General features: G+C 43.3%; 1 protein-coding gene across 1 annotated transcript in view; it reads right to left on the reverse strand.

Annotated features, from left to right (window-relative positions):
- Positions 1–19396, reverse strand: part of DNAH12 (dynein axonemal heavy chain 12) — a 97035-nt gene that overhangs the window by 57133 nt on the left and 20506 nt on the right. The window contains exons 11-21 of the mRNA XM_075833926.1: positions 14678–14769; positions 13056–13234; positions 12379–12514; positions 11417–11542; positions 9370–9504; positions 7958–8151; positions 6354–6603; positions 5078–5263; positions 3225–3425; positions 1779–1973; positions 295–416 (exon numbers count right to left, since the gene is read on the reverse strand). Coding sequence (XP_075690041.1) covers positions 295–416; positions 1779–1973; positions 3225–3425; positions 5078–5263; positions 6354–6603; positions 7958–8151; positions 9370–9504; positions 11417–11542; positions 12379–12514; positions 13056–13234; positions 14678–14769 — 1816 coding nt within the window. The remainder of the gene's footprint in view (positions 1–294; positions 417–1778; positions 1974–3224; positions 3426–5077; positions 5264–6353; positions 6604–7957; positions 8152–9369; positions 9505–11416; positions 11543–12378; positions 12515–13055; positions 13235–14677; positions 14770–19396) is intronic.

Raw genomic sequence — 19396 nt, forward strand, 5'->3', positions numbered from 1 at the left:
TGGAGCTGAGCTGCAATACCAGACACAACCCATGGACAGGTGTGGCACTGTTGCTGGAAGAAAGCAGCCAAGTTTTGCTAATCCTTGTAATCCCCTTTAACTAATATTTATTGAGTAAAGGTTTGGATTCGAGAGTTAAATCAATATGAATGAAAACCTAGAATAGCAAGTCACAACAGTAAAGATTCAGTCAGGTCTACTGATAGCTAGTGAAGTAATACTAAATTATACTAATACAACTAAGCAACAGTTTATAGTACAAACCCTCGCAATAAAACCCTCATAAGACTTTACCGTGGAAAGAAAAGCCTCTTCTTCTCCAGATAAGCATTCAGACCTTTCATGATTTTATCCAAAAGCAAATTGCTGTCCTGAAGCTTTTCCAAAAGTCCAGTAAGAGAAGTTGCACTTAGGACCTAAAACATAGCAGATGGTCCATAATTAGGATTCTATAATAGGTACATAGATTAAAAAAAGACACATCTGTCAAGTTTAATACCAATATTTCAAATAAAAAAATGGAACCTAGTTGGGTAGCAAATGTAAGATATCGCATGCTCGGGCCCTGGAAGTACAGGGCCCAATAAACTGGAATCTGCGTGACTGAAGTATCTGGCACTTGTATTTCTGCATTTGGAATCGTTATATTCTCTAGAGTAGACCATCAGGTGGTTCTAGATGAATACGGACAACGCTAGATGCAAATCATATTCATTTCTAGTATCACTCACTTATTATCACTGTAGCATTCCTGTTAGGTTGACAAATAATAAAAAGCTGTAAGGCTTCGTTCACATCTGCGATGTGCATTTCTGTTCTTCTGCTCAGTCAGAGGATCAGAAAAACGGAAATAAACGTTTCCGTCAAACTATCCATTGATTTCACTGGGTTTTGTTTTAGCATCAGTAGTGCTCAGTTATGCTCCGTTCCGTCAGGCTTCTGTTTATTTGACTGAAGAATTGGCATAGTATGCTGCGCTATTTTTTCCGTCCACATTGAATTCAATGGATGACTGATACAAAAGGATATGCCTTTCATTTGTATCCATTAGGCCTTGTTCACATCTGCGTTGGAGGCTCTGTTAGTGGCCTCTTTCGCAGATCCAGCCGAGAATACCACAAACAATAGCGCAGTATGCTGTGCTATTGTTTCCAGTAAAACCACAGATACCCCAACGGAAACCTGAGTCAATGGGTTCCGTTGGCCGCCGGTGATGTCCGTGGTGCAACGGAAGTGGCGCTTCCGGCTATTCCTTTGTTCTGCTATTCTGACGCAGATGTGAACAAGTCCATCATGCATTAGGTTTTACGGGTCCAATTTTTTAAATGCTCATGCGCAGAATAAAGATTGCACAAACTGAAACAAACGGAAGGTAAAGTGTCAGTTTTTTTGACGTATCCTACAAACAGATCCGTCAAAAAGAAGGAATATTTTATCTAGTGTTGCTCTCAGTCAGAGAAGCAGAACAAAGGAAAACCGGAAGTGATGATTCTGTTGCACCACGGACACCACCGGTGGCCGACGGAAACCATTGACTTTAATGATTTCCATCGGCTTTCTGTCGGGTGGCCGTCCGTGGTTTTACAGGAAACAATAGTGCAGCATGCTGCATTATTGTTTCCGGTATTCTTGGCTGGATTTGCGACAGAGGCCCCTAACGCAGATGTGAAGGAGGCCTTACTGCTATTTTATCTGAGCAACCCTAGTGGAGCGGTTGTAGCTGTTGTAGTTTTATGAAAAATAAAAAAAACAGGCAAAATAATCAAGCGGCTACTTACTTTTGGGTCCTTCACGCAATGTTTCATGATCTCTCTCCAGTTTCTATCCACAGTCTGGAATAACCTTCCTTCTTCAGGCATTTGCTGCATGATGTCTTCAGAAGAGAATATGGGGTCCAGATATAGCCACTGAGCCTGTACCTTCAGCCATTCATCTATAGTTTCTTGGATGCGTAGAAGTCGTTCCTCCCATTGCTGAAGTAAGGAGAGTATAAGGTTAATAGAAAGTCTAATAACATGTCAAATAAAAATAATAATTTTGATAATATGCAAATTATGTAAAACATCCCCTTATTTGGGGGGGATGGACTATTAATGGATATTAATGTCAATATTAATGACACTGACACAGTCCAATCACTGGTGATAGTGTCCGAATAAGTACTGTAGGTATAAACTCTATCGACATAAGAAATGGCAATGCCAAGTTGTTAATTTACTTCTACATTTCCAGGAGGAATAACAGAGGTACAGCACAATGCAGAGCAACTTGGCATTTATACTACTATATCTCATTGTATTTGGTCTGTGTATCAATTAGGGTTTTTTTTTTATATAATCATTATGCCCTTTGGGAGTTGCACAGTGAACAGTCCTTTTTATCTGTAGGTTTATGGATTCTTTCAATTTTCTTATTTTGCTTTTATTTGTTGTATTTAATAAAGATTGTTTTCAATTTTCTATATTTTTGGGTTGTAGAAATGATGCTCAAGAATGGTTATTACACGCAGGATACAAGTATTTATGCTCATGTCAAGAGATCTGACAAGTCATCTTTCAACCATTATTCATTTTTATACAATAGTTATATCCCACATTTATTCAACCTGGCCTTTATTAGACATCAATAAATACATGTGCCTCTGGAATATGTTTATATGTATGTATCTTTAAATATTTCTATGTATTCTTAGTTACTTCTGAATTGTTATGTAAATATCCTTAAAGGGTAAATACATTTTCAAAAAACTTTTAACATGCCAGAAGTTTTCATCAGCACGGGTTCCAGCTCTGAAACCCCACCGGTTGCTAAAACAAAGCAGCAGAAGCACTCGGGTGAGCGCTGTGCTGCTTAGTTTCTGATAGTCTTTCCTCGGAAAGCCTAGAAAGTGGTATATGGTCTATGAACCCATATACTGCTCGCTGAGCGTTGCGAGGAAAGCCTACCAGAATCGAAGTGGCACAGCGCTGACCCGAGTGCTTCTGCCGCTTCGTTTTAGCGACCGGTAAGTGTCTCAGAGCTTGGAACCCGCGCTGATGAAAACTTCTGACATCTCAAAAGTTTTTGGAAAGTTTAGTCATGCTTAAATACTCTTTGAACCTATCCATTTTCCTGCACGATATGTAAGCTGAACAAATACTAATGTAATGTAACCCCGAGCTCATACTGGGGAATTAATTATCTGGTAACAAACAAAAGCTCATTAGCAAGTGAATATTTAATACCTTGATCTCTTTCTCAAAGGGCTTGATGAAAGGCGATCCTCTCATTGTTTGAGTCTTCACAATTTGGTCATCCAGAGTGGTTTGGATTTCATCCACGGCTGATAGAATGGAAACCCCTGATTCCCGATAAGGACTAGTATTAAAGGATATCGAGTCCCACATATCTTCCATGTTGTGCATTGCTTTCTCCAGTGAAAACTCCTAAATCGGAAAACATAGACATTTTTAATAGTACCAGTGTTCAGACCTCCTCTGTAGTAGTGTTTGGATTAGGACATTGGTTGTAGAGCCTCATAGAGGAGTTTTAACTAGTAGCCCTGGGTCGCTTTTTGTAAGGAGGCTCAAGAACTCCACATTCTAACTCAGTTGCTTAAACATGACCTTTAGAAAAGAAAACATGAGGTATGAGAGTATTATTATTATTATTATAATGAAAGTGTAGTTTACCTTTAAACATAAGTTTGACCTCTGTCTAGGCACTACACAGATAAACATGGAAGATGTTCTCCAGCCATCATAGCTTAGGCCCCATGCACACGACTGTAAAAACTCCCGTAATTACGGGCCCATGAACTTCTATTGGCCACGGGTACCTCCCCATATGCTTACGGGAAGGTGCCCGTGCCGTTGAAAAAGATAGAACATGTCCTATTTCAGGCCGTAATTACGGCACGGGCAGCCCATAGAAGTCTATGGGGCACCCGTAATTACGGGTGACTACGTGTGTGCACCCGTAATTACGGGAGCGTTGCTAGGTGACATCAGTAAATAGTCACTGTCCAGGGTGCTGAAAGAGTTAAACGATCGGCACTAACTGTTTCAGCACCCTGGACAGTGGCTACCGATCACAATATAGATAAAGCTGGCCGGGGATTCCGATGCTGGAGGGAGCTTAGGTGGCGCTATCTACAGAGGGTTTTGCGCTGCCTACAGGGGTTTGTGGGTGGCACTATCTACAGTGGGGGGAGGGGTGTATTCTGGGGCTCTCAAAGCCCCGGCCGACATGAGAGTGCAGTGCTGCTCACACACACCCGTTCCAGGCATTAACGTTTATACACGTGCTAACTGCACAGGGCATCGGCTGTTAGACCGTATATAGCCGTATGGCAGTCGTGAAGGAGTTAACAATATGCTGACAACTGCACTGCTGTCTGAATGGTCTATAGGAAGACGCCACACTTAATCATATGGGGTGGTTAGGCTGCAGTATCAGGGATTGTGTGGTCCTCTCTAAAACTGGCACTAAACTTGAGGCAGCGGTCGGCTGAAAGCTTGTTTGCCCAACTCCATCATAAACATGCACACTTGGTTTAGAATATCTCCTGTGGGAACAAACGAACAGGCATGGTGAAATTCAACATGCCCGATCCCTCTTTCTGCCGACATATAATATCAGAGGAGAGTCAGGCCTCCATACACATAAGATTGTTGCATTGGTCAATCTAGCTGAAAGTGTGTGTCAGCTGGGTGCGTGACCAGCTGCATATTGTGGAAACTATGTTAGTCAGCCATACGCTTAAGATGGCTGTCAGCTGAATTATCGTTTGTCTAAAAGCTATTTCTCCCGACTCCACCATAAGCATGCGCACTCAGCTCGTCTGAGCATGCATGCTTATTTCAACAGTGAGAGAGGAATAAGCCGCTGCAGATGCCTAGTTTTCAATTTAGAAGTACATTTCCAGGAGTAATAACAGAGGTACGGCACAATGCAGAGTTCTAAGAAAAGATGCTCTAGAATTGTTGTTGCATAGGGAATACAAGTATTTACTAAAATGGACACGTCAGGAGCTCGGACAGGGCCTCTTTAAACCATTATCTGTAGGTGGGAATTTTCATAATGTGTAGACCCTTACCTTACTAGCTGCAGCACTAATCTGTTCAAAATTGTCTAAGTATGGCGTGAAGTTCTGCTTCAACACCTTTCTCAAGGTGGTGCCCGAATTTGGAGTGATGTCATAGCCAATAATCTCTGACATCTGAAGCCAATGGCGGGTTCTTACTCCTGGGTTACAAAGGATGCTCACCAGCGGGATATATTCCTGCAAAGGAGACAAAGTGTTTAGGTATTTATGCTAACAAAATGAATGAAATATACTCGGAACTAAATTCTGTATTCCAGTGATGGGTCAGGATTTGGTGATCATACAAGACCCATAGTAAACCTCATAGTAAAGCCAAAGTTACCTATCTTTTAATGCCTAGTGCAGGGCCTTAGGGGGAGGTACATGACTTGTGGATTCAAAGAACGTCAAAGAGATAATCCGTGATTGAAGTATCGCTCTTTAGGCTCTGCACTAGGCATAAAACAGTGTATCAGTTATGCCCGGAGTGTTCCTTTATATCAGTTTGCCCTAAGTGTTCCTTTAAGTTTATTAACATATGATGCATTTCTATTATGGAGTATCTCCGCCTCCTACATACATATTGTGGAAAACATATAGTCAGTAAGCAGAACATACCTCACATTTGGGACCAGGATAGCATTCCTTAGCAATAAACCACCAGCCTTTATCACACACATTTAGTGCTTAAGAAAAATTTGAATGGACAGGAAAATCTATATATGTCTGTAAGACTCAGTTTTCTGTGCAAGGCCGTGTTCACACTACTGTCAGAGGCTCCGTTTCAAACCTCTGTTTGCGGTACCGTCATATATAGCAAGAAGAATAGTGCAGCATGCAGCGCTATTCTTCCTGTCAAAACAATGGACATCACGACAGAACCCTGACGGACCCCATTATTGTCAATCTTTGACGTCCGCCATAAAGCAGTGTGGATAAAGTCTAAGACTAGTAAAATGTGCCAAAACATTGTAACCTGTATGACATTTGACGATGTGTAAAAACAAACCGACTATTATGCCCTACAGTCATACTTTTGGTATTAGTACAGAACCATTTAATGTTATCACAGGGTTCAATGTTTCCCTTTAGGAAAGACACTGGCGAGCAGGCTTATAAGATTTAAAAATTAGACTTAGTCTTTTTGTTCCTATAGGGAAACACTGAAGTCACCTGTGAGTCACAACAATGGCGCAATATTACTGCGAACCTCTTGCGACTGTGTCTCTGTGTAGTCTTAGTCTACTACAAGATAAAGCCTGATGCATACATTAATTTATGTACATACTTTAAAAGCCTTAATTTGTTCGGTGATCGCAGAGCACATGAGAACGATGCGGCTTTCCTGCTTCTCCTCTTCTACTTTATCCTTATCTTCACTTAGTGTTCGGTGCTGAGCAGCCTTTTTCTTCTCATCTTCTGATTTCTTCTGCTTCTGCTGAAATAATTTCATCATCTTGTAGACCTCTCGGAAAAATTCATCCACTTCTGCTTCCATGCTTTCTCCATTCAGGTCAAGGAAAGCACCATCAATCCACCTGGAAGAATGAAGTTGTTTTTTATTATTTATTCATTTTTTTTTTTTTTATAATTTTAGAGAAAATCTCATGTAGTGTTCATCAAAAGGTGGTCTCATGAAGACAACCCCTTTTCAAATGGAGGCCAGCAGGATTACCTATCATCAGGAGAAGATTCTTGTGACCAGACATTTCCCCTGGCTCATAGAGGGGAGTCCCGAGAAATTGACCCCTACCCTCTATGACGTCCATATGCCCTTATAGGGCATATCGATAAGGGTGGTCTTTATGAGACAACACCTTTAATTCTATATGTTGCTTGATTAGCATATATCCATTTTAATTTCTTACATTTTTAATAACAGATGAGTTAGTTTATAGTGTTGCAGGTACATATTTGACCTATTTTATTGCTACTTTGTTGTCACTGGTAAATCGTGATTGGGTATTTACAATATCAAGACCGGCATCAGCACCAGACAAAACGGATTAAACATTAGGGCCTACAGGGCATGGGGTGCCCATAGCGATCGGGCTAGACATGATTTAACATGCCTTATCGAGCTTAGGGTGGGGTAGACAGGGTACCAAAAGCGACTCGGTCCCTATCCCCAAGGGCACCCTATACCTGAAGCAATCCCAGGATAGTAAGACATGTTACACAGTTACGTTGTTTGTTAATTCTGATCTATTTTGTTTTCATGAAAATAAATAAAAGGATGTCACAGCCGCATCCCTGTAACTACTGAACAGTAAGTGATTGTACTCAAAGTACTAACTTGCTTCAATATATTTATTATGAAAAGTTACTTCTATACTGGTTTCCAATTTTCAACTTTCTTCATGAAGAAACAATCAGAACTGTAAGGAAATTAATTAAAAATGTATATTTATTCAAATCATCCAACTTCTCCCAAATTATATTTGTTTTTTTTATATAGTCTTCCAAGAGGTTGTCTGCTTTGGACATTCCCTTTTTGTAAAAATAAGCTGATCACAGGGTGGGTCCTCAATCAATCAACTGTAATCAGTAGGGTACCTTGGTTGCGTTCAATCTCCCTACAGCACCACCACAGGGCAAATTAAACATTGCAGGTTGCCCATTCAAATCTGTAAACTGCCTGTGCGACATGGACATGCTGCGCTCCTCCAGAGAGAGAGAGAGATGCTCTTTGTAGCTGCTCTCTGCTCCAGGTAATTGATGGCGGTTATGAATGAAGGATTGCCTTATGTTAACTCAGAATTCCCTAATAGAGTATTTAAAAATGTGTTTTCTAAAACAGTATATTATTACACCTTACACATAAATACATTTCTACAAGTACATACACATAAAACTTAATACAGGAATGCTTAACATATCAGACGCACATACTTTTTTTCTGTTTTCTGCCATTTATAAATCAGCGCAAAAAGTTTCTGATAAGGTTCAATGTTGACTTTCAAGGAATCCAGCTCAGGATAAGTTGTAAGGTCCCATTTATACAGTGCTTCTTCCTTGTTAATATAAGCCATTGCCTCCTCTGCGTCCGCTATACGCTTTTGTACAGTCCTCACATCTGTCACGTACTGAAATCAGATAGAATAAAGACAGATAAAACAGGTAAAACTAATTGCCTCTATTAAAGAAATAAGTTGGTTGATGGAGGTTCTCCCATTGGCAATGTATGTGATACTGTAATAAAATATGGGAAGCTGGGTAATTTCAAGCTTCCTGTAGCTTATCCTAGCAGCATATTCATGAATACACTATGGATAGTTTGACGACTTTTTATCATCTTTGTCTCATTTGCAGAATACTGACTCCTGTAAACACCAATTTAAGGACTGTTGATGGCAGAGGAGAAATTAGTTGGAGGGGCCCTATTAGGATCATGTGCCATTTATAGTATTGGCAGAGGGGCTTTAAGGCTACATGCACACGTTGCAGGATTTGGACCTAAGGGCTAGCACCAGGAATTTAAAACTTCCTTGGTTACCCTGCACTATTTTCAGATTATGGGGTTATTCAATACTGGATATATATGTGGTATTGTTGTTTATGCAATCACTTAACATTCTGTCCATGACAATTTAGACTGATCCGACATATAACGGGGTTGGTTAGGTTTCTGGTTTTCTTACAAAAAAAAAAGCCAACAAACTGCAGACTACACTATTCTTGGCGTAATGTAAATCCGAGGGAACGAAACCCAGCAAGTTACTCTCCAGTGCGCCAGACTATATGTCAAATTGTTAGACGATATGCAGATCATTAAATAAAATAAACAGGAGAAAGTGAGGACGGAGAGGAATACGGAGGTTACCCTGTTATCCAAGTCAAGAATCTGAGTCATTAACTATTGGAGACTGCAAACAACTCTCCATAACAACCTACCTGCCATAGGAGAGTAAACTAAGCAGGTAGTAAAACCTGGAGTGACAGTGGCCAACCATTTATATGTGAAGAGGTCAAGATGAGCTCCTCTGTATCGGTTACCCATAATATACCTGTACATATCTACGTAATTTTCATAGAAAATGTTTACATAGTAGGTATGAAAACCCAACTATGTAGGAGAAAAATGGGCATACTATCTAAGCAACATCTTTTTGCGTTCAGGCCGGGGGATGGTGTACCCTCCGAAAATATTGTTGGACTGCCTTTCTAAACGACCGTCTGAGCGGTAAAATTTACACATCTGTCTGTATCTAAGCAATATCAGCAAAACGGATACCCAATATTTTTACAGGTGAAGCAAACGAATACAGGGAGAGGGAAACATATAGAGCACATTAATGTCATGCCTGTTGCATCATATCCAGCTCTGAACAGTCCGCAAACTCTGCCATCCGACGTGACAATTTCTCCAGTTCCAGCATGAGCTTCTCTCTCTTCCCCAGGACCTCACTCTCTCCTTTACGCTTGGCCTTTTCAATCAGCTTTTAGAATGGTAGAAAAAAAATTGTTCTATGAGTAAATATATATCCGTTTTACCAATGTATCTACATTTACTGATTATAAACTAAACCACTGATATTAAAATTAAGTGTATTTAGTGCATTATATATATATATATACTGCCATGTAAAAAAAAATATACAATACTGTAAAAACACCATATTATTATTATTATTATTATTATTATTGGAAGCACTTGGTTTAGCTGCAGGTGTAGATCTTAACATTCATAGTTCGGAGAAATTCATATTCTCTGTCTTGCTTTCAGTGGACTATCTCAATGGACTGCAGAATACAGGCTGTTGTAAAACAACATGAGTCTGCTTGTTTATGTGATTCGAATAATACTTGAGGAAATGTTTTTTTTAGCAAATAATTTCATATATTCTTTAAAGGCTATGTAAACCTTTGAATGGCATTTGTTTTTGTTTTTTATAAAAAGGTCAGTCAGTGTGATTGGTGCAACTTTATAAATAGTTTGTATTAAAAAAAATTACTTTTTCGAGGTACAGCTGCTCTATGTTCTCTATACAGAGCAGCTGTATCTTTCATTATGACCTGAATCCGTCAGTCCCACGGGACTGACGGGTTCAGTGTCAGCAGGTCCCGCGTGTCTCTGACACACAGGATCCACCTGTCATCGATCACATCTAAGTTATTCAAAGGTTTACATAGACATTAAAATGGCTCTGAGGTGGAGCAGCATTTTATCGAAGAGCAGATAGAAGGATCATTTATTTCAATAGCAGTGTGTCATCTTCTTTGACTTCCCTGGGCCCTATCATGGCTGGTGCACAGGGCCCTGTTCTTTCTAAATCAGGACAAATAACATTAGTTACAAAAATTCTCTCATAGAGTGAGGTGTTTCCCATACTTAGATTCCATTTCATTTGTAAATTCCATAAGGCCTCATGCACACGACCGTAAAAACTCCCGTTATTAGGGGTCGTAATTACGACCCCTAATAACGGGCTCATAGACTTCTATTGGCGACGGGTGCCTTCCCGTTTTCTCACGGGAAGGTGCCCGTGCCGTTGAAAAAGATAGAACATGTCCTATTTCAGGCCGTAATAACGGCACGGACAGTCCATAGAAGTCTATGGAGCTCTCGTAATGACGGGCGGCTACATGTGTGCACCCGTCATTACGGCAGCGTTGCTAAGCGACGTAAGTAAATAGTCACTGTCCAGGGAGCTGAAAGAGTTAACTGATCGGCAGTAACTCTTTCAGCACCCTGGACAGTGACTACCGATCAGTATAAACCTGTAAAAAATAAAAATAAAAGACGTTCATACTTACCGACAACTTCCTGCTTCCTCCAGTCCGGTCTCCCGCCCGTTGCCTTGGTGACGCGTCCCTCTCGACATCCGGCCCGACGTCCTGGATGACGTTTCAGGCCATGTGACCGCTGCAGCCAATCACAGGTCAATCACAGGCTGCAGCGGTCACATGGACTGCCGCGTCATCCAGGGATGTCGGGCTGGATGTGAAGAGAGGGACGCGTCACCAAGACAACGGCCGGGTAAGTATGAATTTCTTTAACTTTTATTACAGAAAAGGCTGTCCCTTCTCTCTATCCTGCACTGATAGAGAGAAGGGGCTGCCGATTAGTGCAGTGCTATTTTGCCGCCAAAAACGTGCCCGTAAATACGGGTGGAATACGGGTGACACCGGACCCATATTTACGGGCACGGGTTCGTAAATACTGGTGCAAAACGGGTGGAATACGTGTGACACCGGACCCGTATTTACGCCAGTATTTACGGGTGGGAAAAAATACGGTCGTGTGCATGAGGCCTAAGAGGGTAAGGAGGATTATAACTGATGGCTGGAGACTTTTTCTCTTATGATAGAAAGTTTCAGTAAAGTAATACCAATAATATATTCCAATACCTGGTCATTCTCATCAAACACTGGGTTGATATTTTTTGGCCAGAGTAACACTGTTGAATTCAGGACAATATCGTCTGGTAAAAATAAATGGACATCTAGGAGATAATTCATTCTCCGCTGACACTCCTGTAAGTGGAAACACAAAATCACAATATAACAACGAATCTATAAGCTATAATTAAAGAAGTCATTCAGGCAATTTATATTGATGGTCTATCCTTAGGATAGGCCATCAATATCAGATTGGGGGGGGTCCGAATCCTGGCACCCCTACCGTTCAGCTGACTGAAGGGGCCTCTTCAATGTTTACCAGGCACAGCGCCGTACAATTCCGTAGTGGCTATGCCTGGGATTGCAGCTCAGTCCCATTCACTTAAATGGGACCGGAATTGTAATCCCAGGCACAGCAGCTACAGAAGTGTACCGTCGTGTACCTGTAAACAGCTGTTAGGTGGGGGTGCCAGTAGTCTGACCCCCACCAATCTGATATTGATGAGCTATCCTAAAGATAGGCCATCAATATAAAATGCCCGAACAACCCCTTTAATGGGTAAATGGTTTAAATATTTGATGGCGCCAAGGACAAAGTTCAGACATGGTGGAAATATTGCAGATTTTCGGTGCCAGTTCCACACTAAAAACACACAACAAAGTACAGTACAATAATAGTGAATGGAGTTTTATTAAACCTAATTAACATGTAGCGGGAAAAACCCATGCAAATTCTACGGCATGCTCCGAATTTTCAAAACCACAGCATGCCCTATAGGTCACAGATTTTTTAGGAATTTGGCAACAAAAATTGCACCGTGTCTGAACATACCCCTAACTGTTAAATACTGAGAAATACCCATCAACCCAAATGTACAAAATAGCCAAATGATCCCGGTGACAGTAAACAATCATTATGTACAACGTATTACTTTTTCAATACTCTCTTGCATGACTATACTCATACGTACAGTAATCCGGGTCTTCAGCTCTACAATGCTTTTACTCTTAGCCTGCTCAACAAACGCAATCTCCTCTATTACATCTTCAGTGGTTTCAGGGACCTTCAATGCTTCTTCTTTAATTTTCTCAAATTCCATGCAGATTCTAAAGGAAGTAAATATTCCGAGAAGCGTTAGATACTGTTAGGTGATGAGATTTCATAGTATCCTAAACAAACTATTGTGAGATCGATAACTTTTACTGTAGCATCAACCTCTATATTATAATTTTATGAAATCATAGTCAGTCCAGTACTTTCTAATGTAGGTAGCAGTCACATCCGGGCCCGGGGAAGACATGAGTATTATAAATGGCACATGCTATGTGAGGGGCCCGGTTACAGATTTTGATTTGGGGCCCCAGAGCTTCACGTTACGCCTCGGCTACCAGGTACCATATACTATACAGATCTAGTATTCTACTGAGTGAACATTGTTCCTCGGATGATCTTTCATTACCAAATTATTTTGAGCTAACATGTATGCGCTCGGTTTTTCTTACTATTTGACTCTTAGTTCAAGTATAGTATTATATTATTATATAGAAAACCCACAGCATTTTATTTTATGATGCCGCAAAGAAACGGAAGGCTCTTGAAACCTCTAAATAAACCAATGAAATCAGATTGAAAGCAGATTTTACTCACTTCTCATTCTCCAGTCTGTGGTTTGTTACCAGTCTATCCAGTAATATATTAGCAAAACTTTTTGCTTTGTCGGCCAGGCCTTGTTTTAAATCATCGCAGTCAAGCTGAACCATGGTGAAATGAGCATGAGTGGGTAGTCCCATAATATCCCTGGCCAGGGTGTGGAATTCTTCTATGAACTGGAATACAAGCCATTGACAAAGTCGTGTTAGAATTTTTTTAGCATCTGAATTCAATTTCTGTTTTTCTTCAAATTTTTAAAAAAAATAAATTTTTTTAATTTAAGGGTATTAAAGGTAAAAGTGATATTCTGACAACCAATACTGACATGTCAGAAGATCACATTAGTGAACTCAGACGCCCACAGATTTTCAAAACCTTTTTAATGGAAACAAAATTAAAGAGCCACCAAAAGAAATTGAATACAGGGGGCTATTGATTTCAGAGGTGGGTTACACAGAACATAATGATGGAGATGTCAAGCAATAGAAGTCCCACAGCAGCTCTGAGGGGGTCCAGGCTTTTTCTAGAGTATCACACCATCACCGGTACGATATTAGAAGGGTTGTCTAGTTTTGAAATTCCCTTTTCAAACACCCTACCAGGGAATTCCTAGTTGATAGATGAGGGTCCTTAATGAAGAACCCCCTCTACTAGAGAAAGCGGTGAACAGCTACAAAGAGCATCTCTTGTTCTGGAGAACTTGGCACGTCTGCGCAGTACACAGACAGCTCAACGATTTAAATAAGAATAGTGTCATGATTCCCTCTGCAGCGCAACTGAAGGGGTTTTCCCGGAATAAAAAATAATCACCTATCCACAGGATAGGTGATAATTTTCTGATCGCTAGGGGTACCACCGCTAGGACACCCACTGATTGCAAGAACGGGGGTTTAGAACCCTCATATCCTTCTCACTGCACCCACTGTCTATGAATGTCTGTTTCCATCAATCCCATAGACTTTGAATGGAGCGGCAGCGCGCATGCTCGGCCACCGCTCCATTAAATGTCCTCCTCATTGCGTTCAAGCAGTGAGGGGTAACAGGGGGTTTGAGACCACCCCGGTTCTGACGATCGGTGAGTGTTGCAGTAGTGGGGCCCTCAGGGATCACAAAATTATCACCTATCCTGTGGATAGGTGATAATTTATGATTCTGGGAAAACCCCTTTTAACACTCGCTGCTGGGTTCCCTGCCCGATTACAGCTGGTCGCAGGACACCCTGGGATCATCTTATTGTTAAAGGACCCTTTAAGCAAAAAGGGATTGTACAAAAAGGATGACCCGTTTAAAAAGACTAAGGCCCCAAGCACACGGCCGTGCCCGTAATCACAGCCCACGATTGAGGGCACGGCCACCCACTGAAGTCTGCCCGCATTTTCGGGCCGTGCTCCCATACAAAGTAAAGGAGCATGGCCCGTAAAATACAAAAAATAGGATATGCGCCATAATTCCCAGCACGGTTCTACGGCACGGACACCCAACCATAGTGCTACGGAAAGGTACCCGCGGCCAATAGAACCGAATGGGTCCGTAAAACCCGTCGTGTGCATGGGGCCCAACAACAGAAAATATATAAGTAGTTGAGGTAAAGAAAATACATAATGACGGCCCATACATACCCTTGTGTATTCATCAAAACTGTGTTCTTCTGACAAAAAGGTTTCTACTTTCTCATTGGCTAAACCATCTACGAGCCAGCTGAAACTTTCAACTATGAAAAGAATGAACACACTCAAATATCTAGACAGAAGTAGTTGATAACTAGATTGACTCTTATTATTACACAGTAATTGACTGGTCAGAGTAATTCATCTGTATTAGCGACAAGAGAATCTTTGAAAACTCACTTTGTGTAATGGCAGGGGGTAGGGAGACGGACAAGTGAGCCCTAATCTACCCGCCACTCTGTCCCTGCCTACTTGCAACGACCCGCCCTAGGCGACGGGGTACAACTGGGCGGCGGTCCCTGCGCTCAGTAAGTGCACGACAAACATACAAAGGAACACAAGCAAGGAAAAGGGGCCGTTGCCCACGGCAACACCGTGAGCAACCAGAGTGGTGAACGAGCCGAGTCAAGCCAGGAGTGTGCGAGGTACAAAACGAAAAGCAAAAGAGTAGTCGGTAAGCCAGGGTCTGTATGGAGCAGGATCAAAAATAGCAGGAGCTGTAGCTGGGCCAGGAAACCACAAGGAAAGAACGACAAACGCAGAGGGACAGGAAGTGCAGGCTTAAATAGACCGAGGGCGGGAGCTAGCTGAGTCTGGCCAGGTTACGATAGGCTCTCCCACTCCTAAGCCTGCCAGCCTGAATGGTGGAAGCAGGAGTCAGTCTCAGGGATGTATTCTCAGGTGCTGACTGATTAGTTCTGGGAGTTAACGCCGAAGCTGTGCCTGGCAGATCCTTTACAGTACCCCCCCTTTTATGAGGGGCCACCGGACCCTTTCTAAGTGGACCTGGCTTACTGGGGAAACGCAGGTGGAACCTCCTGACCAATACCCCAGCGTGAACATCCCGGGCGGGTACCCAAGTCCTCTCCTCGGGCCCGTATCCTCTCCAATGGACCAGGTACTTGAGGGAGCCTTGGACCATCTTGCTGTCCACAATCCTGGCCACCTCGAATTCCACCCCCTCAGGGGTGAGGATGGGAACAGGAGGTCTCCTCGAGGGAGCCAAGGACGGGGAGCAGCGTTTGAGGAGGGAGGCATGAAACACGTCGTGTATCCGAAAAGACGGGGGTAACTCCAGCTGGAAGGAGACAGGATTGAGGACCTCAATGACCTTATACGGCCCAATAAACTGGGGAGCAAACTTCTTGGACGGAACCTTGAGACGCAAGTTCCTAGACGACAACCACACCAGATCCCCGACCATAAACAGGGGGTTATCAGAACGTTTTTTATCAGCCTGAGTTTTTTGTACGCTCTGAGACACCTCTAGGTTTTTCTGAACCTGGGCCCAGACTGTGCACAGTTCCCGATGAACGACCTCTACCTCGGGATTGTTGGAACTACCAGGTGAAACGGAGGAGAACCGTGGATTAAACCCAAAATTACAAAAAAAAGGAGAGACCCCTGACGAGTTACTGACCCGGTTATTAAGGGAAAATTCGGCAAGGGGAATGAAAGAGACCAAATCAAATTGACAGTCAGAGACAAAACACCTTAAGTATTGTTCTAGAGATTGATTAGTCCTCTCCGTTTGGCCATTGGTTTCAGGATGGAAGGCAGAGGAGAAGGACAGATCAATCCCCAACTTCATACAGAAGGCTCTCCAAAACAATGAAACAAATTGTACCCCTCTGTCCGAAACAATATTGACAGGGACCCCATGGAGACGCAGGATGTGTTTGACAAACAAGGTAGCCAACGTCTTGGCGTTGGGTAGTTTCTTGAGGGGCACAAAGTGGCACATCTTACTGAAGCGGTCCACCACCACCCACACCACCGACTTGCCTTGGGATGGAGGCAAATCGGTGATAAAATCCATGGAGATATGTGTCCAAGGTCTCTGGGGAATGGGCAACGAACGCAGTAAGCCCACTGGTCGGGACCTGGGAGTCTTGGACCTAGCACAAACCTCACAAGCGGCGACGTAGGCCTTAACGTCTTTAGGCAACCCAGGCCACCAATAATTTCTGGAAATGAGGTGTTTGGTACCCAGGATGCCTGGATGGCCAGATAGTGCGGAGTCATGATTTTCCCTAAGTACCCTTAGCCGGAATTGCAGGGGAACAAACAGCTTGTTCTCAGGAAGGTTCCCGGGAGCTGCACCTTGATCAGCAGCAATATCAGAGACTAAATCAGAATCGATCGAGGAAATGATTATACCTGGAGGCAAAATACAAGCAGGATCTTCCTCCGAAGGAGGGCTGGCCATGAAGCTACGCGACAGTGCATCAGCCTTAATATTTTTAGACCCAGCCCTATAGGTAACCAAAAAATTGAATCTGGTAAAAAATAACGCCCATCGAGCTTGTCTCGGGTTTAGCCTCCGGGCAGATTCTAGGAAAACCAGATTCTTGTGGTCGGTAAGGACCGTTACCTGGTGCCTAGCCCCCTCCAGGAAGTGGCGCCACTCTTCAAATGCCCATTTAATGGCTAAGAGTTCGCGGTTGCCAATATCATAGTTACTTTCAGTTGGCGAAAACTTCCTGGAGAAGTAGGCACAGGGGCGGAGATGGGTGAGGGACCTGGTACCCTGGGACAAGACAGCCCCCACTCCCACCTCAGATGCGTCAACTTCCACGATAAATGGCTCCATTTGGTTGGGCTGAACCAGCACCGGGGCCGAGACAAAGCACTTCTTAAGGACCTCAAAAGCCTGGACAGCCTCAGGAGGCCAGTGGAGGAGATCAGCACCTTTGCAAATGAAGTCCGTAAGGGGCTTAGCGATGACCGAGAAGTTATCAATAAATCTCCTGTAATAATTAGCGAACCCCAAAAAACACTGTAACGCCTTCAGGGAGGCAGGTTGGACCCATTCCGCCACAGCCTGAACCTTGGCGGGGTCCATGCGGAATTCATGAGGAGTGAGGATTTGACCCAAAAATGGAATCTCCTGTACCCCAAACACACATTTTTCGGTTTTGGCAAACAGTTTGTTTTCCCGAAGGACCTGGAGCACCTTCCTGACATGCTCAATGTGGGAGGACCAGTCCTTGGAAAACACCAGTATGTCATCAAGGTACACTACCAGAAAAATCCCCAGGTAATTTCTCAAAATCTCATTTATGAAATTCTGGAAGACCGCAGGGGCATTACACAACCCAAAGGGCATGACGAGGTATTCTAAATGGCCTTCGGGCGTGTTAAACGCAGTCTTCCACTCATCCCCCTCTTTGATGCGAATAAGGTTATACGCCCCCCGTAGATCCAATTTAGAAAACCATTGGGCCCCCTGAACCTGATTAAAGAGATCAGGAATCAAAGGAAGGGGATACTGGTTCCTTACCGTGACCTTATTCAGGCTACGGTAGTCAATGCATGGCCTAAGACCACCATCCTTCTTCCCCACGAAGAAGAAGCCAGCACCTACCGGAGAAGAAGAGGGACGAATGTAACCCTTGGCCAGGGATTCCTGGATATACACTCTCATAGCTTCACGTTCGGGACAAGAAAGATTAAATATCCTACCCTTAGGAAGCTTAGCTCCTGGTACCAATTCGATAGCGCAATCGTATTCTCTATGAGGAGGTAACACTTCGGAGGCCTCCCTAGAGAAAACATCAGCGAAGTCCTGAACAAACTCGGGTAGCGTATTCGCCTCCTTAGGGGGGAGAAATAGAATTAACAGAAAAACATGACGTACAACATTCATTACCCCATTTGGTTAGCTCCCCAGTATTCCAGTCAAACGTGGGATTATGCAACTGCAACCAGGGAAGACCTAGAACCAAATCGTACGATAATCCCTGCATCAACAGTACAGGGCATTGCTCCAAATGCATGGAGCCAACAAGGAGTTCAAAAACAGGGGTATGCTGTGTAAAATAACCATTAGCAAGAGGAGTGGAGTCGATACCCACTACCGGGACAGGTTTAGGCAAATCAATCAGAGGCATAGCAAGGGACATAGCAAATTCCACAGACATGATATTAGTAGAGGACCCTGAATCCACGAAGGCACTGCCGGTAGCAGACCTACCACCAAAAGAGACCTGAAAGGGAAGCAAGATCTTAGTACGTTTCATATTTACGGGAAATACCTGTGCGCCCAAGTGACCTCCCCGATGATCACTTAGACGCGGAAGTTCTCTGGCTGCAATCTTACGCTTAGGACAGTTATTTACTTGATGCTTGTCGTCCCCACATTAGAAGCAGAGACCATTCTTCCTGTGGAATTCTCTACGTTGTTGGGGGGGACACGGAGGCCCCGAGTTGCATAGGTATCTCTGAATCTTTCGGGGAGGAACGAAGCAACGGAGCTTCGGGAGGCATCATGGGGGAGTCGGAGGAGAAAACACATAAACGTTCACGTTGTCGTTCCCTGAGACGTCGGTCAAGTCGTACCGCTAAAGCCATAACCTGGTCTAGGGAGTCCGAAGAGGGATAGCTAACTAGCAGGTCTTTCAGGGCATTCGACAGACCCAACCTAAACTGGCACCTTAAGGCAGGGTCATTCCACCGAGAAGCTACGCACCACTTCCGAAAGTCAGAGCAATACTCCTCAACAGGTCTCTTACCCTGACTTAAGGTCACCAGCTGACTCTCGGCAAAGGCAGTCCTGTCAGTCTCGTCATAAATAAGTCAGAGAGCAGAAAAGAAACAACGGAGGAAAGTTCAGGGGCGTCAGGAGCCAAGGAGAAGGCCCACTCTTGGGGCCCTTCCTGGAGCCGGGAC

This window comes from Rhinoderma darwinii, chromosome 7, assembly GCF_050947455.1.
Source record: "Rhinoderma darwinii isolate aRhiDar2 chromosome 7, aRhiDar2.hap1, whole genome shotgun sequence".
Taxonomy (NCBI): domain Eukaryota; kingdom Metazoa; phylum Chordata; class Amphibia; order Anura; family Rhinodermatidae; genus Rhinoderma; species Rhinoderma darwinii.